Below are 28,000 nucleotides of genomic sequence, written 5' to 3'. Positions count from 1 at the left end.
TCCTAATTTAGTCATGTCATTTTAGTGGGTCTACTCTGAGAATGACTAACATTGGGTGCAACCCATTGTCTTTAAAATGAGTAGAAGAAGCAAGAGTGACCCGTGAGCAGCACTGTAGGAAATGGACAGACCTGACTCATGGGGTACAATATACATGAGCCTTATTGCAATGAGCAAGAGCTATATTCTTAAAACAGACAGGTGCAGGAAAATCTATTGATGCATTGCACCCCATGTTACATTAGGTTCCACTGGATTTTTCCTTGTTTTGCACCAAAATGTCTTTGCTTGCTCCTGAATGGCAAAGTTGGCGTATCAATACTCTGGGATGATTTAAATATAGTCTGATTTGACTTAGCAGAGGTAATTCCCCAAACCTGGTTGCCTACGTGGACTTTGGGTTTTAATATTCCAGGGGTGCCCTGTGCAACGCTCCCTGCGGCACCCTCTTGGCCCAGCGCCCAGTGCAGGCGAAGCAGTCATGCTTCCCTAAATTCGCCTCTGCCTGCGTGTTCTCACACGCATGGATTCCTAGATTGTAGTCTATATCACTGATGTTTGTGTGTTTGGATCACATTTGTTCATATGCTACAGTATACCAGCTATATTCATCTGAGTGTTGCAACGCGTGCTATCATATTCTGTTAAAAAGGTATTAAACTTGAGTAGGTATGAATGGAATTCAGAATTCTAAAAAATCTGCATATTTGGCAGGGAGGTTTTCTGAAACACTGAATGAGATCATGGATTTGTGAAATCTAACTATTTTCCAAAGTTGCTGGGCATCTATTTGTTTATTTATTTCCGCTAATATGCCAAAATGGTTGTCTGATCCAGCTTTCTGACAATAATCGGACTGTTGATATACATTATCCACAGGGTTGCTGGAAATGCACATGCATGAACCAGCACTGAAATATTATCAGATCAAACACTTGTACAGCGCTTGAATACTTGTAGCCGAATGTGGGAACTGAAAAAACACCGAACGCTCAATTACTTGTCAATTATAGATGTGTTCTCCATCCATCAGATGCCGTGGAAGCATCTCTGTTCTTTTCTGTTTTTGTTAATACATTTTCAAAATGCTTATTTGCTGGGTATTTGTTTCTACCAATCTCCATCGTCATTAGGAGAAAGAAACTGTTGTTAATGGTTCTCTGTTGGCAACCCTCTGGTTTCAAACCAGTGATATGATAGTTCCAACTTAGAGCTGATGTGAGCTGATGCTGGACGAAGCAGCTCACTTTAGGCATCCAATTCCAGGGTGCTATTAAGAATCAGAATGCAATTCATGATCTGGTGATGTTGGTGTTATATTTTACCAGCATTTGGATTGCCATTTGGATTTTCCTGCCTTGGGTACCACCTGGCTTCTAAAATGGGGACGGTCTTTGGTTCCCTTTCTCATGCTTTCACACAGCTCAGCAATGATAACACTGTGTCTCTTCCATCTGTAGAATATCTCTCCAAGCCCAAGGTGCTTGTTTCCCCATCCCCTTTCCTAACCGAGTTCGAGACTGCCATTTTAACTTGCAACACCACGCCTAGAATTGTCAGTGTCGCCTGGTTCTGGGATGGATTGCCTCTCAGGGAGAGCTCTCAGATGCAGCTTTCCGATGCTAATCGGACTCTCACCATCCACGGCATAAACCGCAGCGATGCTGGGGAATATCGCTGTCAAGTGTCCAACCCAGCCTACACTGAAATGAGTGATGCCGTATACATTTCAGTGTTCTGTGAGTATCTGTCTCCAAGCGCCGTCCATTGGACCTGTCCCGGTCTCTGCTTCTTCTCTGTCCTGTGGTATCTTCTCCCGCCTCTACATCTCTTCAGGTGCTTCGGTTTCGAAAAAAGTCTTCTTTTATTTCTGATTCTTCAGATCTCTCCGGGTTGCTTCTAGGGAACTTCTTCATGATGCTTGGATAGAGAGTCAAGATATGGTGATTGAACTGTGCCAATGCAATGTGCAAATTTTGTTGTGGTATCCATGAAAACCTAGTCCCAACGGTTCAGTTCAGAAGTCCACCTCTGCTGCTGACTCTAACACCTTGGTCATCTTCCTTGTCTTCTCTGTTCCTCATTAGATTAATTTGTAGCTTACCCTCACCTTCTAACAGGAATGGTCCTGTTCATTATCTTTGCCAGTCTGCCATGCCCTCTTCCAGAATACCCCATTTCATTTCCCGCCCTGTTTTCCATTTTTCTTTCTTTTCCAACAAACTGCATTAGGTGGCTCAGTCCACACGGCTGTTTTTGCTGCCTTTGGTTGTTTTTAAATAAAGATTTGGCATAGTTATGCAAACCTCAGAATTCCTCCAAGCACTTCCTCTCGTTTTCCCAGTGGCATATATAAAGTGTACAATAGGTGTGGTTGGAGTTTTTTTTTACAATGAGCGAAACAACCATAAAATAAATGCAGGTTAAAGTCCGAATTGGATTTCCACATGAAATCAAAGTTGACTTGTCCTTCTGGGAACAACACGCGGAAGGATAATATTAATAATATGGCCCAACGAGTCTGGATTACATTTTTGAAGAGAGGAAGCAACAGATCATTCCAAATAAAAACATGAAACAGGTAGTCCCAAAAAGAAGCATGATGTCGTGGAACATAAGTTTTGTAGTAACTGAAAACAGTTAAGCTTTTTAGTATTTAATTTAAATATATGTGTGTGTTTGCCATGTAGGGCAGGCACCATTTGTTCTGTCTCAAGCACCATATTGAGGGCCTTACACAGGAAGGAGTGAAGCCATTCAGAGCTAGGAAGAGAAATGGCCTGAGGATTTCCCTCAGATTCATCTTGGCTCTGCCTTAGTTTGAACATTTCGTGGGTCAAAGTGGCATGTGGCTCTTCCAGGCAATTTATTCATGTTCCTCTTGCCTGAGGGAGATTATTTGTGGACATGGGAGGAGGCGGAGAAATCTCAGAAATCTCGCTTTGAGGCCCACTTATAAAAAATCCCAGACTCCCACCCCTTTGAGCAGAGAACACTGGCAGACATGTTCTCTTCATGAAGATTAAACGAACCAAGCTGCCAACATCTTTCTTTTTTTATCTATTTCCTTCCCTTTTCTTGCCCACTTCAGATAATTCTGAAGCGACAAATAAATCAGGAGAGGGTTTGCCCCAGAGTCTTGTCAGGTGTGAGGGAAAGCGGGCTTGGCCCCGGTCTCGGCTGCCTCAGAAAGGCTTCTGCAGGATTTCCCCCCTCACACAGTTTTGTTTTTCTCTTCCTCCTCCTCCTCCTCTGTTTCTCATTAACTTGACAACTGTTTTTATTTGCTGGCGTCAGGCGCAGGTTGCTGGCACCGCTCACTGTGGCTCCCTTGGGTAAAAGGGCACCCAGGCAAGCGAGGCAGGACAGGGGCGGCCTTTTGCAACTGAAAGGCATAAAAGCCTGCTCTGCTAGGGAGCTGAAAAAGGTTTATTAACATGGCTCTTCCTGCAACAAAGGGAATATAGCCGCAGCTATGCCTTTTATCAAAGGAGGTGCGATTTTGAGGCTCCGAGTTAGCCCACATTGGCCACACATCTCTCCCTTCTCCACCCCAATAATACAGTTTGCGGTAGTTCAAAAAGTGTTTAAAAAGTGTTCTTGGGGATAGATTTAAATGCAGAACAAAGCTTGCAGCTTTTGGGGGCTGCACTGGCAAAACTGAGGCAGAATGAGCCAGACGTCAAAGAGTTCATTGTTGTGACTATAGTATATATCTGGTCCCATCTTGGTAATTATTTCAGTTATTAGAAAGGCAGAGCTGGGAAAACAGGCCCACAGTGCCTAACGGTCATTAAAGTTCCTTATTCTCCAAATAGTAAATTCAATTTCACCGACAATCGCATATAAAATGAGATTGATTATTATTGTTTCAGCAAAATGGCTTCCCCTATTAGTCTACTGGAAAGGCAGATTAGCTGCTGTTCTTTGCTGTCTTCAGAAACCTTTGCCCTCATACACAGACACAACATGCATTTTTTTAAAAACGGAAGGCAAAATTTATTTTAAGTCCGCTCAGGGACACAACTCGGCCTTCAGAAACGTCTGGATGAACTTTACCCATAATTTCTTTAAATAATTTTGTAATTAAATTTTCAACAACAAAAAACCACACTGACAAATACAATAACAACCAAAAACAAAGAAAAAACATGCACAAAAACAATATCAAATCCATAAAATGGGATTCTCTGAACCCCATGACTTCCCTTCCACCCACCCACCCCCGGTTCCTTAAGTTTTCTTTTCAGCTGCATATCATTACTACAAATTATTATTTTTTACCTCAGATTTCCAGTACTATTTCTAAAATTACAAGTGTTTTTAAAATCCTGCCAATGTATTAACGAACTTTAGCCATAAATTCCAGTGTTTCTGTTTTAGTTATGGACAGAGCACGCAAACTATGAACGATCCACAAAAGTTTTGAATGGCTGGCAGGACAGAAGGCTGGGGGCTCCAGACCCATTGGGAAAATCCTCTATGGAAACAGTGCACAGCCATCTCTGATCTGTAGGGCTAAATGATCTGACTGCAGCCACTTTTCCCCCATTCCATGTAAGTGAATAGAGCTGTGAATAGTCTGTTTCCTCCACTAAGGAGGATTCAATCAGGGAAACCCTTTGCAAAGGAAACACAATCTTTCTGTGCTGCATTTTTAATGCTTATTGTTTTGATCTTTTCACTTGCCGGCCTCCTTGGGAGAACTCGTTCATAAAGGCAGGACGATAAATAATTACAATGAAGGTATAAATAAGTAAAAAAAAAATGAAATGCCTCCACCACCCTGGTTGCATACAAGAAGGCTGAGGGCCAACTTTTTGCCAGGGGCAGCAAAATATTTCGAGCCATCCCTGTCAGGTGGACTTCCTCCTGTGCCACTTCCTGCGGCACATCCCAGAGAACATCTCTCAGAGGCTGCTAGTATGCGCAGCCATCGCTCCTGTGCTGTATTCTGTGTCCCTGCAGAATAGGAATCAGCCAGTTGAGCATTTTTATTGCGTCATCTAAATAAAGGTCATTCCAGTTCTCCCTAGAGACAGGTAGAATAGGAACAGCAGTGTCTGGAAATGGTGCCAGCTAGTACTGGCAGGTTGTCCTCCAAACAGGTGCTGCTTGTACAATTGATTTATTTCCTTCTTCCTAGTTCTGAGCCCTGACAATGAATAGAAAGTTTGATCCTGGTCTCAGCCATGGCTCAAACTAAACACTGAGGGCACTTCTCTCGGTCCTGCTAATTTTCTCAGTCCTGCCCTCTCTGTCTACAGTTCAAAAGGAATTTTTATTATTTTCTTCCTGCCCTGTACCTGTTGGTACTGTAAAGCTGCCTCTCATTTTCATTTCATTTCTGATTTGTATACCGCCTTTTTATATTACTCTGCGCAAGTATATTACTATATAACAAAGATGGCACACCTTATGACAATCTGATCCTATACAAAAATGTCATGATGAAAGTCTAAAATAAGCAACTTATATCAAATAAACTAATATTCAATCATCCATTAGGATATAATAATAGCACACAATGAAGTTAAATATCAGCAAATAATAATTAAACAGAAATTCACTTTTAACAATCACGATAAATAATTTCCAAACAATAATCAACAAAAACAGCAGCAAGTCACAGTGCATAAAATAACACAGTACAAATTGTGTTTGCCAGTAAGTTGCGTTGTGGCCATTTCAATGACAGTCTATAGTTCAACAAGATGAAGTTGCATGCTCTGAATACGGAAGTTTCTGGATTCTGTGCCTCACACCTCAAGTGAAAGGTTATGGAAAATACCTTTGCCTGAGATCTTGGAGACCTATTACCAGTTGCATTCAATAAGTATTGTGTTAGCTGGGCAAATGGTCTCACTTAAATAGCTTCCCCTTGTATGCTACTGAGGCATTGCTCTTCCACAGCTAGCTGGAAATGGAATTAAAATAGATGGTGCTTAATACTGTACCATTTTGTATCCAGCAATAGCTGTCCATATGGCCAGGATCCTTCTATAAGGTCTACTCACAAAAGCATCCCATTCAAGAAAGGCCCCCTTGAAAGCCTTGGTAATATTTTATCCACACCAGGCATCATGTTTAGGCTAGAATTACATTTTATAGGCTAGAATTACATTTTATACCAAGGGACGTGGGTGGCGCTGTGGGTTAAACCACAGAGCCTAGGGCATATCAATCAGAGGGTCGGCGGTTCGAATCCCCGCAACGGGGTGAGCTCCCGTTGCTTGGTCCCTGCTCCTGCCAACCTAGCAGTTCGAAAGCACGTCAAAGTGCAAGTAGATAAATAGGTACCGCTCCGGCGGGAAGGTAAACGGCGTTTCCGTGCGCTGCTCTGGTTCGCCAGAAGCGGCTTTGTCATGCTGACCACATGACCCGGAAGCTGTACACCGGTTCCCTCGGCCAGTAAAGCGAGATGAGTGCTGCAACCCCAGAGTCGTCCGCGACTGGACCTAACGGTCAGGGGTCCCTTTACCTTTACCTGCTCATACCTCCATACGTCAGGTTCGAAGACAACACAGAAAACCCTGGGACACAACAATTTCCCATAAAAAGTGAAGGAGCAAAGGAAGGCAACTCCTAGGGAAGTGACTAGTGTGGATGCAACCTCAGTGTAATTCCAGAAGCTGCTGAGCAGTGCCCTATAGTAGCTGTGCAGAAATTGACTGAAGTGGGTTCTTGGGATCTCATTTTGCAACCAGAAAGCAGAGGTGGAACAAAGGGGAAGGATGCGTACCAAGGTGACAATGACGAAAACTAGCAGCCTGCAGCTAAGACTCATCACTGTAGATCTGTATGGAGATACACCAAGCTTGTTGTCATAACATCTTCTAGGGGTGAGATGCACAGGTCCCTAGGATGCCTGTCAAGGAGCAGCAAATAGACCCATGTGAAGAGATAAGTCCTAGCAAGGTTCTCTCTTAGCACTGTTCTATTTACTTGTGTCTGTCACCTTTCCCTGGAACATCAGGGGGCTAAAAATTCCCTGTCTTTCTGGCTCCATCTTGTTCTGGTGAAGGAATCTTTCATGTTGCGAAGGGATGGGAGGGAATCTCAGTCGCCTTCTGGAATAACAACATGGTAGCTTCATCTGTTTGCCTCAGTTGGACCCGAAACACCTGAGATCCAGCCAAATACAAGCGTTTACAATGAGCATTCTGACATCCAGCTCACCTGCACAGCTAGTGGAGAGCCTGCTATTGTCTATACTTGGTTTATCAATGGGACAAAATATTCTGACGGATCCCAACTGCTCATCCGAGACATTTCTGTGGAGCAGTCTGGGACGTATCTCTGCAAGGCGGTGAATAAAGTGACTCGTGACCAGAAAAACACCACCCTGGAAATTGAGGTGGTGGGTGAGTAGCTCAAGAATGGCTATCTGTTGCCACTATTGAAGGAACATGGTCTGCTCCGACCTGTTTACTGATTACGCCCTGCTGTCAATTTGGGTTGATGAAGTGTTCTCTTTATATCTGAATTTGGACCTCCAGCTCTTAGCTTGTTGTCTCTCATGCTGTGATCCCACTGTGCTTTCATCCAGTGGCTGACTCTGGTTTGTTTTATTTTCATGTCCTTTCTCCCTTAGGGTATGTCCAAGCCAGCATTCTTGATGCATTAGATTTTTCATCTCAACTATGACCATTTGATTTGTTTTTTTGGTTTTGGTTTTTGGTATGCTGTCAATCTTTTCCTTTGGGGTGCCAAAGTTTTACTAGATGTCTTCCCACTCTGATATCAACAGGAAGCTTGCACATGCCACTAAGCCTCAATATTTCCTTTGCAAAGCCAGTTTTCGTTTACAAGCTTTTGTGTGTGGGGGGGGTCAGGATGGAATATGGTGCTGATTGTTAGCCACAAAATCTCAGTTCTTTGTGAGATTTTACCTTCTGTCTTAAATCTTCTCTGGGAAGCAAATTATCAACTGGTAGTACAACACTCTCCCGGCATTGATTTTTCCAGTGATTTTTCACTGTCTTTTCAAACTGGGTTTTTTTTTGGGAGGGGTAGAATATGGCTCTGATGTTTGGCCACAAAATCTCAGTTCTTTGTGAAGTGCTATCTTCTGTCTTAAATGTTGTCGAGGAAGCAAACTGTCAACTGGTAGTACAACACACTTCCGGCATTGATTTTTCCAATGGTCTCTTCTTTGTCTGTCTGGGCCCAGTGCCGGTTTCTCTCAATATTGCTCCTTTTCCAAATTGATCAAAATCCAGGGCTATTGCGCTACAGGAAACATGCAGCCCTTTTGCAACTTTTCTTTCTCAACAGGAGAGGTACGTAATGTGACCATTTCCGGCCCCTCTAATGCCAAAGAAAACGATAGTGTCACTTTGAACTGCAATTCTGCTGGCACCAATGTTTCGTATTACTGGCTGAAGGGAAGCCAGCTGATTGAAGGAGGAGGTCATATCTCTTTAGACAACAACAACCAGAGGCTCATTCTCAACCCAGTCACCAGGAACGATGAGGCCAACTACACCTGCTTTGGGAACAACAGCTTCTCTGAAAGTTCCAGTGAGCCACATTGGCTGCAAATCTTCTGTAAGTCTAGACTGACTATGTGGGCAATGGCAGGCAACTGGTGTCCCATAGTCCAAACCCAGCCACAGTCAGTCATAGGTTGCCCCATCATATTCTACTTTCTGTAGCAGACAGAAGTGGCTTTTTTAGCCCTCATCACAGCTGGCTTCAGAGCACACATTTGCTACAGCCTCCCTCTTTTTCTGAGAACAGTGTGGCTCTCCATTGCAACTAGCTATGAGTATACTGGCTGCATGAAGTCAAGAAGAGTAAGAGATTTGACCCACACCTGGGACTCAACTATGAATTGGTCTGCAGGTCAATCGTATTGCTAACCCCTAATTCTATTGTTATTGTTGGAGGATTTTTTCTATTCTCCATTTTATCCAAGAAAGCCCCACCCCCAGACACTCTCCAAGTGCACAAATAGAAATTTCAAATACAAAATGCAACTTCCTTATGGAGTTGAAAGGGTAATTTTAGGTAACCTTGTGTGCAGCATGAAGGGATCTTTGCCTGTTTGGGCTATCCCAACAAAAGACATAGAGAAAACTGAAGTAATCATTGGTTTCCAATACATCTGTCTTTTGATCAATAGGCTGATTGAAATATCATCTGCACCCTGATCATGTTTCTGCTCCTTAATAGATCAATACCAAAGGAAAGGCTCAAGAGTGGGTAGTGAGTGATTTCCCCTGAAGTTCATACTCTTTGCATCTAAAAGAGTCGTCTATTACCTAGAGCCAATTTTAATGATATACTTTATATCTTCCCAAATACCCTAGAAGTCATATATTCACTGAGCATCCATTCCCAGGGTGGGGCATCCATTTTTCTCCAGGTCAGTAAGATTGCATGGGGACAGCAGGTTGCAAAAACAAAGGTTCCAGTGGCTCTGTGTTTTGGCATCAGTGTAGTAACAACTGAGTAGCACCTCTTCTACCAGCACATCCTGGCCCTTTCCAACGTGTGGCTTTCCTATATTTGCTTCAGACGGGCCCGACATCCCCACAATCAACCCTCAGGACCCAGTTTATAGAGACCAATCCACCCTTAACCTCTCGTGTTCTGCCAACTCCAACCCACCTGCCAATTATTCTTGGTATCACAATGAGAAACTTCTGGAAGCTCAGAACGAGTCCCAACTCCTGATCTCGCACCTTTCTCTAAATGATGCCGGCAAATATACTTGTAATGCCACCAATGATGCCACCGGCCTTTTCAGCCACACCAGCCTGGAGATCAGCGTCCTGGGTGAGTAGCTTGAAAGCCAGGCTGCATCCTAGGCTAACTTGCGCCTTCCTGTGGCTGCTAAGACTGTCCTTGTAGTCACTGCTTCATCTGTACAATGGGGACTTGATTGCGCGAACTCTGACTCGTGGCCATTTTGGCTTCCAGGATGCATTCCTCGTATTCTGTCACCTCACTGTCCCTTTACAGTATCCATGATGATTACTCAAGTTCAGTTCCTGAAGTACCATGAAGTTTCTCTTCTTCAGGTCAAATCCAGTTCCTGGTCTTGGAGTCTCTCTGTCTTTTACCATATTTCTGGACACACTACTTTTTTCCTGTCAATGAAAACTCCCAGGAAAAAAAAAATGCGCCTCTCTCATCTGCCTCTATCCATTGTTGCCTCAGTCCTCACTTTTCCTCATGGTGTGTTGCACATTCCAAGTCACAAACTCTCAGTCAATGGACCATTTCTGTTCCTTGTATGCAGTCAATCTTTTCAGGGTTCCAAACTTTTGCTAGATGTCTTCCCACTTCCTCTGGTATCAACTGGAAGGTTTCATCTGTCACTAAGTCTTTATATTTCCTTTATAATAACAAAGCTAATTTTCATTTCACTGTCTTTTCTAGCTGGTCTTTTGGGGGGGGGGGCGTAGAATATGGCTCTGATGTTTGTCCACAAAATCTCAGTTCTTTGTGAAGTGCTATCTTCTGTCTTAAATTCTGTCGAGGAAGCAAACTGTCAAATGGTAGTACAACACTCTCCCGGCATTGATTTTTCCAATGGTCTCTTCCTTTGTCTGTCGGGGCCCAGTGCCGGTTTCTCTCAATATGGCTTCTTTTCCAAATTGATCAAAACCCAGGGCTGTTGCACTACAAGAAACATGGATCCCTTTTGCAACTTTTCTTTCTCAACAGGAGAGGTACGTAATGTGACCATTTCCGGCCCCTCTAATGCCAAAGAAAATGATAGTGTCACTTTGAACTGCAATTCTGCTGGCACCAATGTTTCGTATTACTGGCTGAAGGGAAGCCAGCTGATTGAAGGAGGAGGTCATATCTCTTTAGACAACAACAACCAGAGGCTCATTCTCAACCCAGTCACCAGGAACGATGAGGCCAACTACACCTGCTTTGGGAACAACAGCTTCTCTGAAAGTTCCAGTGAGCCACATTGGCTGCAAATCTACTGTAAGTCTAGACTGACTATGTGGACAATGGCGGGCAACTGGTGTCCCATAGTCCAAACCCAGCCGCAGTCAATCATAGGTTGCCCCATCACATTCTACCTTCTGTAGCAGACAAAAGTGGCTTTTTTAGCTCTTATCACAGCTGGCTTCAGGAGGGAGGAGAGACTGCCAGAGTCTGTCCTGGGCACACATTTGCTATAGCCTCCCTCTTTTTCTAAGAGCAGTGTGGCTCTCCATTGCAACTAGCTATGAGTATACTGGCTGCATGAAGTCAAGAAGAGTAAGAGATTTGACCCATACCTGGGACTCAACTATGAATTGGTCCGTTGGTCAATTGTATTGCTAACCCCTAAACCTATTGTTATTGTTAGAGACTTTTTTCCTATGCTGCATTTCAGCCAAGACAGGCCCCTCCCTCACTCCCCCGGACCCTCTCCAAGTGCACAAATAGAAATTTCAAATAAAAAATACAACTTCCTTACGGAGTTGAAAGGGTTTCTTAGCTAACCTTGTGTGCAGCATTCAGGAGACTTTGCTCATTTTCCAAAGGCTAGAAAGCTGTAACAGAAGCTTGAAAGTCTTGGTGGCCAGTAGGGAGGAATACTGTAGAAGGGATCCGGTATTAGTTGCCTTGAGTCACCCAAATCTGCGAGCAACCTGACTCACTGCCACTCCCAGTTTCGACAATCCCAACAAAGGTTGTGCAGAAAACAGAAAGAAATGTTTGGTTATACTGAATCTGTCCCTTTGATGAATGAGCTGATTGGAATATTATCTGCATCCTGATCAGCTTTCTGCTATATGAAAGGCTAAATAATGGGGATTTAGCATTCCTACCCCACAAGCCCAAACCCTTAGGGTCCTAATATTCTTCCAAACAACCCTGGGGTGATATATTCACTGAGCATCCATTACCAGGGATATTTCTCCAGGTTGGAATTGTTGCATGGGGACAGCAGGTTGGGATGTGGGGGACAGTACCAGAGGTTCTTTGTTTTGGCATCAGTGTGGTATAACATCTGAGTAGCACCCTTACTATTAGCACAGCCTGGCCCTTTCCAACATGTGGTTTTCCTATATTTGCTTCAGACGGGCCCGACATCCCCACAATCAACCCTCAGGAGCCAGTTTACATAGAGCACTTCCCCCTTAACCTCTCGTGTTCTGCCAACTCCAACCCACCTGCCAATTATTCTTGGTATCACAATGAGAAACTTCTGGAAGCTCAGAACGAGTCCCAACTCCTGATCTCGCATCTTTCTCTAAATGATGCCGGCAAATATACTTGTAATGCCACCAATGATGCCACCGGCCTTTTCAGCCACACCAGCCTGGAGATCAGCGTCCTGGGTGAGTAGCTTGAAAGCCAGGCTGCATCCTAGGCTAACTTGCGCCTTCCTGTGGCTGATAAGACTGTCCTTGTAGTCACTGCTTCATCTGTACAATGGGGACTTGATTGCGCGAACTCTGTCTCGTGGCCATTTTGGCTTCCAGGATTCATTCCTCGTATTCTGTCACCTCACTGTCCCTTTACAGTATCCATGGCAATCACTCCACTTCAGTTCTTGATGTACCATGAAGTTTCTCTTCTTCGGGTCAAATCCAGTTCCTGGTCTTGAAGTCTCTCTGTCTCTTACCATATTTCTGGACTCACACTACTTTTTTCCTGTCAATGAAAACTCCCAGATAACAAAGAAAAAATGCGCCTCTCTCATCTGCTTCTATCCATTGTTGCCTCAGTCCTCACTTTTCCTCATGGTGTGTTGCACATTCCAAGTCACAAACTCTCAGTCAATGGACCATTTCTGTTCCTTGTATGCAGTCAACCTTTTCAGGGTTCCAAAGTTTTGCTAGATCTCTTCCCACTTCCTCTGCTATCAACTGGAAGTTTTCACCTGTAACTAAGTCTTTATATTTCCTTTATAATAACAAAGCTAATTTTCATTTCACTGTTTTTCAAACTGGAGGTTTTTTGGGGGAGTAGAATATGGCTCTGATGTTTGGCCACAAAATCTCAGTTCTTTGTGAAGTGCTATCTTCTGTCTTAAATGTTGTCGAGGAAGCAAACTGTCAACTGGTAGTAAAACACTCTCCCAGCATTGATTTTTCCAATGGTCTCTTCTTTGTCTGTCTGGGCCCGGTGCCGGTTTCTCTTAATAGTGGTTCTTTTCCAAATTGATCAAAATCCAGGACTATTGCACTTCAAAAAACATGGAGCCCTTTTGCAACTTTTCTTTCTCAACAGGAGATGTACGTAATGTGACCATTTCCGGCCCCTCTAATGCCACAGAAAACGATAGTGTCACTTTGAACTGCAATTCTGCTGGCACCAATGTTTCGTATTACTGGCTGATGGGAAGCCAGCTGATTGAAGGAGGAGGTCATATCTCTTTAGACAACAACAACCAGAGGCTCATTCTCAACCCAGTCACCAGGAACGATGAGGCCAACTATACCTGCTTTGGGAACAACAGCTTCTCTGAAAGTTCCAGTGAGCCACATTGGCTGCAAATCTTCTGTAAGTCTAGAGTGACTATGTGGGCAATGGCAGGCAACTGGTGTCCCATAGTCCAAACCCAGCTGCAGTCAGTCATAGTTTTCACCATCACATTCTAATTTCTGTAGCAGACAAAAGTATATCTTTCAGCCCTTATCACAACGGGCTTTAGGAGGAAGTCGAAACTGCCAGAGTCTGCCCTGAGCACACGTTTGCTATAGCCTCCCTCTTTTTCTAAGAGCAGTGTGGCTCTCCATTGCAACTAGCTATGAGTATACTGGCTGCATGAAGTCAAGAAGAGTAAGAGATTTGACCCATACCTAGGACTCAACTATGAATTGGTCCGCAGGTGAATCGTATTGCTAACCCCTAATCCTAGTGTTATTATTAGACGGTTTTTTTCCTATGCTGCATTTCAGCCAAGACAGGCCCCTCCCTCACTCCCCCGGACACTCTCCAAGTACACAAATAGAAATTTCAAATAAAAAATACAACTACCTTATGGAGTTGAAAGGGTTATTTTAGGTAACCTTGTGTGTAGCATGCAGAGGACTTTGCTCATTTTCCAAAGGCCAGAAAGCTATAACTGAAGCTTGAAAGTCTAGTGGCCAATAGGGAGGAATACTATAGAAGGGATCCGGTATTAGTGGCCTTGAGTCACCCAAATCTGCGAACAACTTGCCTCACTGCCACACCCAGTTTCGACAATCCCAACAAAGGTTGTGGAAAAAACAGAAAGAACTGTTTGGTTTTACTGCATCTATCCCTTTGATCAATGGGCTGATTGGAATATTATCTGCATCCTGATCAGCTTTCTGCTACATGAAAGGCTGAATAATGGGGATTTAGCATTCCTACCCCCCAGCTCAAACCCTTGGGGACTTATATTCTTCCAAACAACCCTGAGGTGATATATTCACTGAGCATCCATTCCCAGGGATATTTCTCCAGGTTGGAATTGTTGCATGGGGACAGCAAGTTGGGGGGGGGGGGGGACACAGTTCCAGTGGCTCTGTGTTTTGGCATCAGTGTAGTAACAACAGAGTAGCACCTCTTCTCCCAGCACAGCCTGGCCCTTTCCAACATGTGGTTTTCCTATATTTACTTCAGACGGGCCTGACATCCCCACAATCAACCCTCAGGAGCCAGTTTACATAGAGCACTTCCCCCTTAACCTCTCGTGTTCTGCCTACTCCAACCCACCTGCCAATTATTCTTGGTATCATAATGAGAAACTTCTGGAAGCTCAGAATGAGTCCCAACTCCTGATCTCGCATCTTTCTCTAAATGATGCCGGCAAATATACTTGTAATGCCACCAATGATGTCACCGGCCATTTCAGCCACACCAGCCTGGAGATCAGCGTCCTGGGTGAGTAGCTTGAATGGCCAGGCTGCATCCTAGGCTAACTTGCGCCTTCCTGTGGCTGATAAGACTGTCCTTGTAGTCACTGCTTCATCTGTACAATGGGGACTTGATTGCACGAACTCTGACTCGTGGCCATTTTGGCTTCCAGGATGCATTCCTCGTATTCTGTCACCTCACTGTCCCTTTACAGTATCCATGATGATTACTCAAGTTCAGTTCCTGAAGTACCATGAAGTTTCTCTTCTTCAGGTCAAATCCAGTTCCTGATCTTGGAGTCTCTCTGTCTCTTACCAGATTTCTGGACTCACACTACTTTTTTCCTGTCAATGAAAACTCCCAGATAACAAAGAAAAAATGCGCCTCTCTCATCTGCTTCTATCCATTGTTGCCTCAGTCCTCACTTTTCCTCATGGTGTTTTGCACATTCCAAGTCACAAACTCTCAGTCAATGGACCATTTCTGTTCCTTCTATGCAGTCAACCTTTTCAGGGTTCCAAAGTTTTGCTAGAGTCCAAAGTCTTCCCACTTCCTCTGGTATCAACTGGAAGGTTTCACCTGTCACTAAGTCTTTATATTTATTTTATAATAACAAAGCTTATTTTCATTTCACTGTCTTTTCAAGCTGGTTTTTTTTTTGGGGGGGGGGGGTAGAATATGGCTCTGATGTTTGGTCACAAAATCTCTGTTCTTTGTGAAGTGCTATCTTCTGTCTTAAATGTTGTCGAGGAAGCAAACTGTCAAATGGTAGTACAACACTCTCCCGGCGTTGATTTTTCCAATGGTCTCTTCCTTTGTCTGTCAGGGCCCGGTGCCTGTTTCTCTTAATATTGGTTCTTTTCCAAATTGATCAAAACCCAGGGCTGTTGCACTACAAGAAACATGGATCCCTTTTGCAACTTTTCTTTCTCAACAGGAGAGGTACGTAATGTGACCATTTCTGGCCCCTCTAATGCCAAAGAAAACGATAGTGTCACTTTGAACTGCAATTCTGCTGGCACCAATTTTTCGTATTACTGGCTGAAGGGAAGCCAGCTGATTGAAGGAGGTGGTCATATCTCTTTAGACAACAACAACCAGAGGCTCATTCTCAACCCAATCACCAGGAACGATGAGGCCAACTACACCTGCTTTGGGAACAACAGCTTCTCTGAAAATTCCAGTGAGCCACATTGGCTGCAAATCTTCTGTAAGTCTAGACTGACTATGTGGGCAATGGCGGGCAACTGGTGTCCCATAGTCCAAACCCAGCCGCAGTCACTCATAGGTTGCCCCATCACATTCTACTTTCTATAGCAGACAAAAGTTGCTCTTTGAGCCCTTTTCACAGCTGGCTTCAGGAGGGAGGAGAAACTGCCAGAGTCTATCCTGTGCACACATTTGCTACAGCCTCCCTCTTTTTCTGAGAGCAGTGTGGCTCTCCATTGCAACTAGCTATGAGTATACTGGCTGCATTAATTCAAGAAGAGTAAGAGATTTGACCCACACCTGGGACTCACCTATGGATTGGTCTGCAGGTCAATTGTATTGCTAACCCCTAATCCTGGTGTTATTATTAGAGATTTTTTTCCTATGCTGCATTTCTGCCAAGACAGGCCCCACCCTCACTCCCCCTGACACTCTCCAAGTGCACAAATAGAAATTTCAAATAAAAATTACAACTTCTTTACGGAGTTGAAAGGGTTTCTTAGCTAACTTTGTGTACAGCATTCAGGGGACTTTTCTCATTTTCCAAAGGCCAGAAAGCTGTAACTGAAGCTTGAAAGTCTTAGTGGCCAGTGGGGAGGAATACTATAGAGGGGATCCGGTATTAGTTGCCTTGAGTCTCCCAAATCTGCGAGCAACTTGCCTCACTGCCACACCCAGTTTCAACAATCCCAACAAAAGTTGTGGAGAAAACAGAAAGAACTGTTTGGTTTTACTGCATCTGTCCCTTTGATCAATGGGCTGATTGGAATATTATCTGCATCCTGATCAGCTTTCTGCTACATGAAAGGCTGAATAATGGGGATTTAGCATTCCTATCGCACCCTTAGGGTCCTGATATTCTTCCAAACAACCCTGAGGTGATATATTCACTGAGCATCCATTCCCAGGGATATTTCTCCAGGTTGGAATTGTTGCATGGGGACAGCAAGTTGGGGGGGGGGGACACAGTTCCAGTGGCTCTGTGTTTTGGTATCAGTGTAGTAACAACAGAGTAGCACCTCTTCTACCAGCACAGCCTGGCCCTTTCCAACATGTGGTTTTCCTATATTTACTTCAGACGGGCCTGACATCCCCACAATCAACCCTCAGGAGCCAGTTTACATAGAGCACTTCCCCCTTAACCTCTCGTGTTCTGCCAACTCCAACCCACCTGCCAATTATTCTTGGTATCACAATGAGAAACTTCTGGAAGCTCAGAACGAGTCCCAACTCCTGATCTCGCATCTTTCTCTAAATGATGCCGGCAAATATACTTGTAATGCCACCAATGATGCCACCGGCCTTTTCAGCCACACCAGCCTGGAGATCAGCGTCCTGGGTGAGTAGCTTGAAAGCCAGGCTGCATCCTAGGCTAACGTGCGCCTTCCTGTGGCTGATAAGACTGTCCTTGTAGTCACTGCTTCATCTGTACAATGGGGACATGATTGCGCGACCTCTGTCTCGTGGCCATTTTGGCTTCCAGGATGCATTCCTCGTATTCTGTCGCCTCACTGTCCCTTTACAGTATCCATGATGATTACTCAAGTTCAGTTCCTGAAGTACCATGAAGTTTCTCTTCTTCAGGTCAAATCCAGTTCCTGGTCTTGGAGTCTCTCTGTCTCTTACCAGATTTCTGGACTCACACTACTTTTTTCCTGTCAATGAAAACTCCCAGATAACAAAGAAAAAATGCGCCTCTCTCATCTGCTTCTATCCATTGTTGCCTCAGTCCTCACTTTTCCTCATAGTGTGTTGCACATTCCAAGTCACAAACTCTCAGTCAATGGACCATTTCTGTTCCTTGTATGCAGTCAACCTTTTCAGGGTTCCAAAGTTTTGCTAGAGTCCAAAGTCTTCCCACTTCCTCTGGTATCAACTGGAAGGTTTCACCTGTCACTAAGTCTTTATATTTATTTTATAATAACAAAGCTTATTTTCATTTCACTGTCTTTTCAAGCTGGTTTTTTTTTTTGGGGGGTAGAATATGGCTCTGATGTTTGGTCACAAAATCTCTGTTCTTTGTGAAGTGCTATCTTCTGTCTTAAATGTTGTCGAGGAAGCAAACTGTCAAATGGTAGTACAACACTCTCCCGGCGTTGATTTTTCCAATGGTCTCTTCCTTTGTCTGTCAGGGCCCGGTGCCTGTTTCTCTTAATATTGGTTCTTTTCCAAATTGATCAAAACCCAGGGCTGTTGCACTACAAGAAACATGGATCCCTTTTGCAACTTTTCTTTCTCAACAGGAGAGGTACGTAATGTGACCATTTCCGGCCCCTCTAATGCCACAGAAAACGATAGTGTCACTTTGAACTGCAATTCTGCTGGCACCAATGTTTCGTATTACTGGCTGAAGGGAAGCCAGCTGATTGAAGGAGGTGGTCATATCTCTTTAGACAACAACAACCAGAGGCTCATTCTCAACCCAATCACCAGGAACGATGAGGCCAACTACACCTGCTTTGGGAACAACAGCTTCTCTGAAAATTCCAGTGAGCCACATTGGCTGCAAATCTTCTGTAAGTCTAGACTGACTATGTGGGCAATGGCGGGCAACTGGTGTCCCATAGTCCAAACCCAGCCGCAGTCACTCATAGGTTGCCCCATCACATTCTACTTTCTATAGCAGACAAAAGTTGCTCTTTGAGCCCTTTTCACAGCTGGCTTCAGGAGGGAGGAGAAACTGCCAGAGTCTATCCTGTGCACACATTTGCTACAGCCTCCCTCTTTTTCTGAGAACAGTGTGGCTCTCCATTGCAACTAGCTATGAGTATACTGGCTGCATTAATTCAAGAAGAGTAAGAGATTTGACCCACACCTGGGACTCACCTATGGATTGGTCTGCAGGTCAATTGTATTGCTAACCCCTAATCCTGGTGTTATTATTAGAGATTTTTTTCCTATGCTGCATTTCTGCCAAGACAGGCCCCACCCTCACTCCCCCTGACACTCTCCAAGTGCACAAATAGAAATTTCAAATAAAAAATACAACTTCTTTACGGAGTTGAAAGGGTTTCTTAGCTAACTTTGTGTACAGCATTCAGGGGACTTTTCTCATTTTCCAAAGGCCAGAAAGCTGTAACTGAAGCTTGAAAGTCTTAGTGGCCAGTGGGGAGGAATACTATAGAGGGGATCCGGTATTAGTTGCCTTGAGTCTCCCAAATCTGCGAGCAACTTGCCTCACTGCCACACCCAGTTTCAACAATCCCAACAAAAGTTGTGGAGAAAACAGAAAGAACTGTTTGGTTTTACTGCATCTGTCCCTTTGATCAATGGGCTGATTGGAATATTATCTGCATCCTGATCAGCTTTCTGCTACATGAAAGGCTGAATAATGGGGATTTAGCATTCCTATCGCACCCTTAGGGTCCTGATATTCTTCCAAACAACCCTGAGGTGATATATTCACTGAGCATCCATTCCCAGGGATATTTCTCCAGGTTGGAATTGTTGCATGGGGACAGCAAGTTGGGGGGGGGGGGGGACACAGTTCCAGTGGCTCTGTGTTTTGGTATCAGTGTAGTAACAACAGAGTAGCACCTCTTCTACCAGCACAGCCTGGCCCTTTCCAACATGTGGTTTTCCTATATTTACTTCAGACGGGCCTGACATCCCCACAATCAACCCTCAGGAGCCAGTTTACATAGAGCACTTCCCCCTTAACCTCTCGTGTTCTGCCAACTCCAACCCACCTGCCAGTTATTCTTGGTATCATAATGAGAAACTTCTGGAAGCTCAGAACGAGTCCCAACTCCTGATCTCGCACCTTTCTCTAAATGATGCCGGCAAATATACTTGCAATGCCACCAATGATGCCACCGGCCATTTCAGCCACACCAGCCTGGAGATCAGCGTCCTGGGTGAGTAGCTTGAAAGCCAGGCTGCATCCTAGGCTAACCTGCACCTTCCTGTGGCTGATAAGACTGTCCTTGTAGTCACTGCTTCATCTGTACAATGGGGACTTGATTGCGCGACCTCTGTCTTGTGGCCATTTTGGCTAAAAGGATGCATTCCTCGTATTCTGTCACCTCACTGTCCCTTTACAGTATCCATGGCGATCACTCCAGTTCAGTTCCTGAAGTACCATGAAGTTTCTCTTCTTCAGGTCAAATCCAGTACCTGGTCTTGGAGTCTCTCTGTCTCTTACCATATTTCCGGACTCACACTACTTTTTCCCTGTCAATGAAAAACACCGAGATAACGAACCAAAATGTGCAGACGTTCCTGCCATTTCTTCTCCTTTATGTGCCTTGTCTTCAAGAACCTTCCTTCTAGAAATTTGATTCATTTGGTGGTTCAAGTTGGCAAGGGTCCCTGAATGGACCCTTTCCCTCTAGTTGCTTGCCTTCCTTAACTTTGTTCTACTTGGGATTTATCTTGGTCCTCTGTTGATGATCATCTTTATTCCAAAACCTGGATCAGAAGATTTTCCACTGATTTGCGCTGAAATCCCAAATAACTCATTCCCAAAGAAGCAAACTCTGTTCTTTTATTCTCTGTTGCCGAACCTTCAGATTTCATCACACCAGTTCCTTCACTGCTGTGGATTCCGTCTTCCTTGTGAACTGCATCAGAGATGGGATTGTAATTAATGTTCGCTGCACTTCTTCTGTTTTTAGGTTATTTACTGTATCAACTATTTTCTTGTCCACTTCTTTTGCCTTGTTCCATGTTGACATTCATCCCAGACTGGACATTCATTTCACACTGACAACCTTTTGCAACCGATAATGTTGAAGTGTTCCTATGTGTGCCCTCCTGTTCTTTGCATCTGCCAACTTGTTCCTTTATGCTGCAGAATTTAGTTTATCGGAGTTTCCTAATTGAAAATAAACAAGAGTTTCACCTCTCAGCGGCAAACGGATCACACTGCAGGACCTCTCCTTAAATGACAACTGGATATATTCAACTTCCAAGACGCAGAATGAAGAAACGACTCTGAGGAGGCCTACTTACTTCTCCACTTTTACCTTGGATAACACCATCATTCCCTCTACTTCTCTCTCTTTTCTCTCTCTCCCTCTACAGGATATGTCACTAATATCACCATCAGTGACTCTGGCAAGGCCATCGAGAATAGCACCACAGTTCTGCACTGCACCTCCGCAGGCACTAACGTTTCCTACTCTTGGTTAAGAGGGAACGAGAGCCTGGTGGTTGGAGAGCGCATTTCTCTGAGCAACAACAACCAGGTCCTCACATTCAATCCAACGAGCCGGAATGACTCGGACAGCTACAGCTGCTATGGATATAACAGCTTCTCTAATGACAGCACCTCATACTTGCTGAATGTTTTGTGTAAGTCTGGTTCTACCATTGAGGGAGGGTTGGAGCAGTTCTGGGAGCGGAGCATGTGGGGGCTTGACTTAGGCCCTGAGAGTGCAAGACTATAACTTTTAAAGACAAGGATATCTGGCAAGCAGATTCCATAAGACTGAAACACACAAAAGTAGAGAGACCCACCATGTGAGTTAACTGACTTCATGCAAAGTTAGCACTCACAACTTCTAAAAACATTACTTCATGCCCCCAATCTACCTTCTTTTGGAACCGGATTGCCAGAACTGTGTTGTTTTTAAAACTCTCCTACTACTTATTACAGTATAATAATAATAATAATAATAATAATAATAATAATAATAATAATAATACTATTTATACCCCACCTATCTGTCTGGGTTTCCCCAGCCACTCCGGGCAGTTCCCAACAGAATATTATTAATAATAATAATAAAAGCGATAAAAGATCAAACATTAAAGACTTCCCTAAACAGGGCTGCCTTCAGATGTTTTCTAAAAGGCTGGTAGTTGTTTATTTCCTTGACATCTGATGAGAGGGCATTCCACAGGGCGGGTGCCACTACTGAGAAGGCCCTCTGCTTGGTTCCTTGTAACTTCGCTTCTCGCAGTGAGGGAACCACCAGAAGGCCCACTGAGCTGGACCTCAGTGTTGAACGATAGGGGTGGGGATGCTCCTTCAGTATATCATAAAATATTTTGAAAGTACCATCAAAATCTCTAGGAGAGATAGAAGATCATTGTAGCGGCCCTTATTTGATCTAACCGTACACTTGATTTCACACAGGGCTGTCAACTCTTAAGAACTGCATCAGCCCCAACCATAGTAAGTTGAAGTTCAGGGGTCTGCATCATATTGAGCAAGATCTGTGGCCCCTGTAATCCAGAGCCAGTGTAACGTAATGATTAGAGTGTTAGGCTAGGACCTGGGAACCCAAGGTTCAAATTCCCGCTCAGCCATGAAGCTTGACCTTGAACCAGCCACTGTCTCTCATCCTAACCTCCCTCACCAGCTTGGTGTAGAATAAAATACAGAGGGGAGAACCAAGCAGACCCCCTTGAGCTCCCTGGAGGAAAAGGTGAGATATAAATGAGAAATCAGAATAAATGAATGAATAAATAGAACTGCCTGGCCTAATCGGCGGCAAAGTAGCTGTCTAGCATCGGAGGCAGATGTCATTTCTGGACCGCTGGAATCCTTCGCTGCAGATGGCAAGGACTAGATTTGTGGCCTAGTAGAGGCATACCATGTGCTTTAGCACATAGCTCCTTCACAGTACGTATTGTGCAACTTCCTGTATAGTGATTGGCTGGCCATGGTGTGATGTAAAAGTCTAGCCTTGCTGCTCAGAAGTTAGCTGAGTCAATACTCCTTCCTTGTCTCAGATTTCACACAGAGACACATGTTTTACTGGCAAAACCTAAGACACCAGAAGGAGCTATTTCCCCTTTTGAATGCTCAAACTGCAACTGCTGCATATCTGGCCACATTGGGCTTCACAATGTTAGTTTGCTCCTCCTTGAGTTTTGATGAGGGAGAGTTAAATAATGTCGCTGCCTCCTGTGTTACCTCGGAGCTATTAAAGCAACAGGCACCATCTCCCAAGTCAAGACCTGCCACTCGTAAGCTTGCAATTCCTTCTTGTCCTTAAGCAAAGCCAGCCACCCAGCAAACTTCAGAAATCTTAGCTAATTGCATTTTAAAAAAAAGAGGCCAGGCTCACTTTATAGTGTATTGTTCTTGACACACAGCTTTTCCATTTAATTGAGCTTATACGTTCCTCTTTTCATAAATTGCTCACGAATAAGCCGTAACAAGTTCCCAAAGATACCTTAAAAGCAGTGAACAAAATTATTGCCCGCGTCCTGCCCAGCTTGCTCAACTTCCCATTTTAGGTCCACTGCTTCCTGCTTTCCTCTCTCTGATAACAGAGTCTGTAATATTGATTCCCAGATCACAAACCAGTAATTGGAAGTCATGACTTCTACCAAGGATTTTCCCACAGTTTGGGGAAATCCTGAGAATTGTTTTGTCAGGATTCCCAGAGAAATGTAAGCATGCTCTAAGTAAGTAAACTTATCCCGGATATGGAAGAGGCAGTTTAAACCTCCCAAGGCAGCTATTCTGTCTCCGAACAAGTGCTTCTATCTGCAATTCAGCTTTCTTCCAACTAAGAAAACAACATCACGCTTCACATGCCAAACGCACAGGCATGGGAGTCAATCTGACTCACGGTGCATTTTGCCAAAGGGGGCACCTGAGCCCTCCAGGATCTCACTGGCTTCCCCCAACTTCTGACTCTCCTGTATTTACTCCAGATGGGCCTGATGTCCCTGAAATTGGCCCCAGTGAGCACTATTACGCAGAGGGCTCCAATCTCACTCTCTCCTGCACTGCTGACTCCAACCCAGCTGCGCAATACACCTGGAGTTTCAATGAGACATCAGACATAGGGTCCGCCTCCCAGCTTTCTATCCACAATCTGCAGTTCCACCACAGTGGGAATTACACCTGCAAGGCTTTCAACAATGAAACCAATGCTAGCTCCACCTCTGCAAGCCGGGAGATCTGGGTACTAGGTAAGTATCCACACGCATCCATGGCTTACAAACGTGACTTCTAACTCGCTGGCATTTCTTTTGCCACGCCAGTCGTTTATACTCCTGTCCCACTTCCTGTTTCCATGGGACTCTTCCTGGAGCCAAACCCAATGCTATCTTTTTGCCTCCTGTTCCTTTTTTTCTAATAAATGCTTGGGTATTCTGTCATTTTCTGCCTACCCAGCAGGCTCAGGTGCCCTTCTGTTATTGATTTGTCTCCCATGGGATATTGCATGGCTCACAGTGTCTCTTCGAATCTAATCAGTCACCTGTCAATGAAGACCTTCAAATCAAGATCACCAATGGAATGCACCTTCGGTGGTGTTTTGCTGCCTTGGCAAACTTCTTGTATGTTTTCTGTTCGTCTTATTCCCAGGACTCTGTCCTCTCTAGGATGCATCTCCTGAAACGGGATAAGAATCTTGATGCAACAGCTTACTGCTTCCCTTCGTAGCAATGGTGCTCACAGCCACTTGCTTCACTGTCTCTCCCTCTGGCGCCTTTTTGCAGCGACTGTAACTTCTATTTAGGACTGTCCACAAATAAAATAAAACAAAAATATCTCTTGTCCATGGAAATTGTCCATCTGTTCCCAGTCAGGGCCTTGTTCATCACCTGTCACTCAGCACTTCTTTGGTATCTTTGAGGTCCTTCTTGTTCTTCTGTTGGTGAAAGCAGTCGCATGGCTTTTAAACTACGTTTCTGTCCTCCTTGGAAGATTTCAAGGGAAGAGGGAGTCCTTGCAGGCAAACCTGCAACACCCTTCCCTGCATCTGTTCACCATTTGTTCCTTGATAACCCTCTGCCTCCTCGTTATTCTTTCATTACAGCGGAGGTTTCTGACGTTGCCATTATGGGTCTGTCAGAAGCCATTGAGAACGAGTCGCTGATTCTGACTTGCACCTCCGTTGGCAGCGAGGTCTCTTACTATTGGTTCAGAGGGAATCAGAGCCTGGAGGATGGAGGTCATATATCTCTGAGTCATGATAACCAAAACCTCACAATAAACCCGGTCAGCCAGTCTGATGCAGGTTCCTACACCTGCCTTGGAGTCAACAGAATCAGCAATAACACCAGCACCCCCTTCGAACTGACAGTGTTCTGTAAGTGTGGCACCAATTCTCAGTTCATCCCTTCTATCACCTCCTCCCAGCTTCCCTCTCCCCTGTATGTACCTCCTAAAAACTGAATGAGGAATATATCATTCTTTAGTCCCTTGAGCCACCTCTTTAGCCCAACTTGTGATTCTCCTCTGTTTGCTCCAGATGGGCCTGATGATCCTGTAATCAGCCCCAAAATCAATACTTACCGTACGGGATCCAGCCTCAACCTCAGCTGCAGTGCCGACTCCCACCCGCCGCCTCAATACACTTGGATTTTTAAAGAGGGAATAATTGGGAACACCTCTGAGCTGTTGATCTGGAATCTGTCTCTCAACGACACTGGGGATTATACCTGCAGTGCTTTCAATGTTGAGACTAATCTCAGCAAAAGTGCAAGCCTCCTTGTTGAGGTGTATGGTAAGTATCTCTTCAGGGAACCCAGCTTGGTGTTTTCCGCTGTGGCACCAAATGCCACCAGTTTGTCTGCATTCTCTTTGGGGCAGCTCCCCATGCTGCCCACTGTCTCCTCATCTGTCCTTTCCAACGCCTATATTCATCAAGACTTCCGTGAGTCTCTCAAAGAGAGATCAGGTTGGTCTGTAGCTTGCAACTTCCTACGCTGGGTGTGGCTGTTACCCTGGATTGTACTTGGCTTACGGGAACTTCCTTTATTTTCTACTCAATTTGCCTGATGCCTGCAGCGAATGGTCAGACAGTACCCAAAAATGAAGCGTTAAATGATGACAAGAATCATGACTGGTGGTAGGGTTTCGCCGCCGCCGTTTTAATAACAAATACACAGCTAACTTGATAGTTGAAACATGCCACGTGGTCCTAACTTGATAACCCAGAGTATTAACTTGGGTATATTATATTCTGTCTACATCTGGGAATGGGGGGTGGGAGAGAATCCCATATAATGTTCCTTTGTATACCATGCTTATTTAGATTAGGAGGTGAGGAACCTTTCTTCTGTGGAGGCTGAGTTGCTTTTCCTTAGGAGTAATCTGTTGGGAGATGGGTGGCGCTGTGGGTTAAACCACAGAGCCTAGAGCTTGCCGATCAGAAGGTCAGCGGTTCGAATCCCCGCGACGGGTTGAGCTCCTGTTGCTCGATCCCTGCTTCTGCCAACCTAGCAGTTCGAAAGCACATCAAAGTGCGGGAAGGTAAACGGCGTTTCCGTGCGCTGCTCTGGTTTGCCAGAAGCGGCTTAGTCATGCTGGCCACATGACCCGGAAGCTGTCTGCGGACAAACGCCAGCTCCCTCGGCCAGTAAAGCAACCCCAGAGTTGTCCGCGACTGGACCTAATGGTCAAGGGTCCCTTTACCTTTAATCTGTTTGTAGCTGGGGCTGCTCTTTTCTTCCTCCCCACCCATCGGGCTGCAGGGGGAGGGACAGCTTGAGCTCTGAACTGAGAGCTTTCAAAGCCCCCCCTTCCCTCCACACTTCTTCCATTAGCACGATCTCTATTGGCTCACCACCCACCCCTGTCCTGCCTCCTTCTCCTCCTCTAGGCACACATCCACAAAATTTGGCTGAGGGCCACTTGTCTCCCCCCCCCCCCCCCCGATCTTTAGCATGTAAGTTTCTTATGCAACATAGACTGCGCTGGAATGTTAATGAGATTCTGTTAGCATAGCTTAGTGATGGGACTCTCACTTTGCATTGTGCATTGGAATGATCTGTGTTATCCAAACTTCTAGGCCAGGGGTTCCCAAACTGGTCTGTGGACCACCCATGGTCTGCAAGCTTCATTCAGGTGTTCTGCAGCGTGTTTATGGAGAAACACCATTTGAATTCTATGTTAGTGGCCCCCTCCAACGACCACTTTGAAAATTGCTGAGGGTCTTAGTGTGGACTCCAAAGCTTTCTCCACTTCTATGATGAACTGGGAAAGAGTCGCTCTGCAGCATGTGAAGTGGTTGCCTTCAGCCTCAGCTTAGCCTGGTCTCTGTGCAGATCTTGGACTCCAAATACGAATGAGGTGCTGGGATTCTGGCAGTTTCGGGTGGGGAGGGAAGAAGCGCTTTAGAGCATAATAGCATAGAGTACCAGAATAGTAACAGGAAGCAAACGGATCTGAAAAAGATCCAAGCCCTTGAGAAGACCGGCTCAGTGACTAAGCTAGGTTTAATTCTTTGTTTGTTTGCTGGCAGATCATATGCAACTGTTGCCTTGCCCTTTGGGCAGTGCCAACTTGACAGTTTTAAACCAGTGTGACTTTATCCTTCTCTGCGCCTTCCAAGCATGCATTCAGTGCATAGGAGTTACAAATTCACAAATTTTTCATGGTTTTGCATGAACCCTACACAAATACGCAACCATTGTATTTGAGATTTCACCTTCTTGGAAATGGCAACCATGATTATCCCCAGTTGGGGGTCCTCCTATAAAAAGAAACCGTTATCCCTGCAAGTGCCAGATTGCAAAGCTTTTAAAACAGTTTCTATCCCTTACTACTGCAACAATACGTCTGGGAGTGTTTGGTAGATAGTTGCTGAAATTTCAGAAGCCAGGGAGGTCACTAAAAGAATGGTTGCCAATGCCTGGGGTTTGTCCTTACACAGGAAAACATGAACCAAGATATTATTATTATTATTATTATTATTATTATTATTATTATTATTATTATGCAGACCAATACAAATGAAAGACTAAATTGTGCAAATCTGCAAAATAAGTTGAACCTGCGTAATTTCTTTTATGTCACAGAATTCAGGTTTTTTTGGAGCAGAATTGGGATTCCCTAGGTAGATGTAGATTTGTTTCTTTGTTTTTAAAACATGGAGTACACACAGCCCTGATTCTCAGGTAACTAATTGATGCAAAGTGATTGTTCGAATGCCTCCTGTTAAGTTTCGGTTGGTTACTAGGTTAATGTGTCACAGCTCTGCTCAGCTTCAGAGAGTCCTGTATCAAGGTCTGCTTCCAACCCCCACCATTGAAGTTGAAGTTGTTGCTGGCTGTTTCCCTTGGTCGCATTGTCACATGCCACCCAGAA

The 28,000-nt window shown here is 44.6% G+C and overlaps 1 protein-coding gene across 13 annotated transcripts in view; it reads left to right on the top strand.

Annotated features, from left to right (window-relative positions):
- Window positions 1-28,000, top strand: part of LOC114603344 (hemicentin-1-like) — a 136,442-nt gene that overhangs the window by 93,769 nt on the left and 14,673 nt on the right. For 9 of the 13 annotated variants that reach the window (XM_077932215.1, XM_077932214.1, XM_077932225.1 and 6 more), the window contains 16 exons: window positions 1,461-1,739; window positions 7,110-7,364; window positions 8,278-8,550; window positions 9,523-9,783; window positions 10,678-10,950; window positions 12,039-12,299; window positions 13,195-13,467; window positions 14,557-14,817; window positions 15,728-16,000; window positions 17,078-17,338; window positions 18,243-18,515; window positions 19,596-19,856; window positions 21,025-21,294; window positions 23,614-23,874; window positions 24,726-24,998; window positions 25,161-25,415. In XM_077932215.1, the coding sequence (XP_077788341.1) occupies window positions 1,461-1,739; window positions 7,110-7,364; window positions 8,278-8,550; window positions 9,523-9,783; window positions 10,678-10,950; window positions 12,039-12,299; window positions 13,195-13,467; window positions 14,557-14,817; window positions 15,728-16,000; window positions 17,078-17,338; window positions 18,243-18,515; window positions 19,596-19,856; window positions 21,025-21,294; window positions 23,614-23,874; window positions 24,726-24,998; window positions 25,161-25,415 (4,263 nt within the window). The remainder of the gene's footprint in view (window positions 1-1,460; window positions 1,740-7,109; window positions 7,365-8,277; window positions 8,551-9,522; window positions 9,784-10,677; window positions 10,951-12,038; window positions 12,300-13,194; window positions 13,468-14,556; window positions 14,818-15,727; window positions 16,001-17,077; window positions 17,339-18,242; window positions 18,516-19,595; window positions 19,857-21,024; window positions 21,295-23,613; window positions 23,875-24,725; window positions 24,999-25,160; window positions 25,416-28,000) is intronic. The other 4 variants (XM_077932223.1, XM_077932220.1, XM_077932222.1 and 1 more) reach the window with 4 other exon arrangements.

The sequence above is a fragment of the Podarcis muralis genome, chromosome 7 (genome assembly GCF_964188315.1).
Source record: "Podarcis muralis chromosome 7, rPodMur119.hap1.1, whole genome shotgun sequence".
Taxonomy (NCBI): Eukaryota; Metazoa; Chordata; class Lepidosauria; order Squamata; family Lacertidae; genus Podarcis; species Podarcis muralis.
The sequence above is the reverse complement of the archived record's forward strand: the minus strand, read 5'-3'. Positions and strand labels throughout refer to the sequence as shown.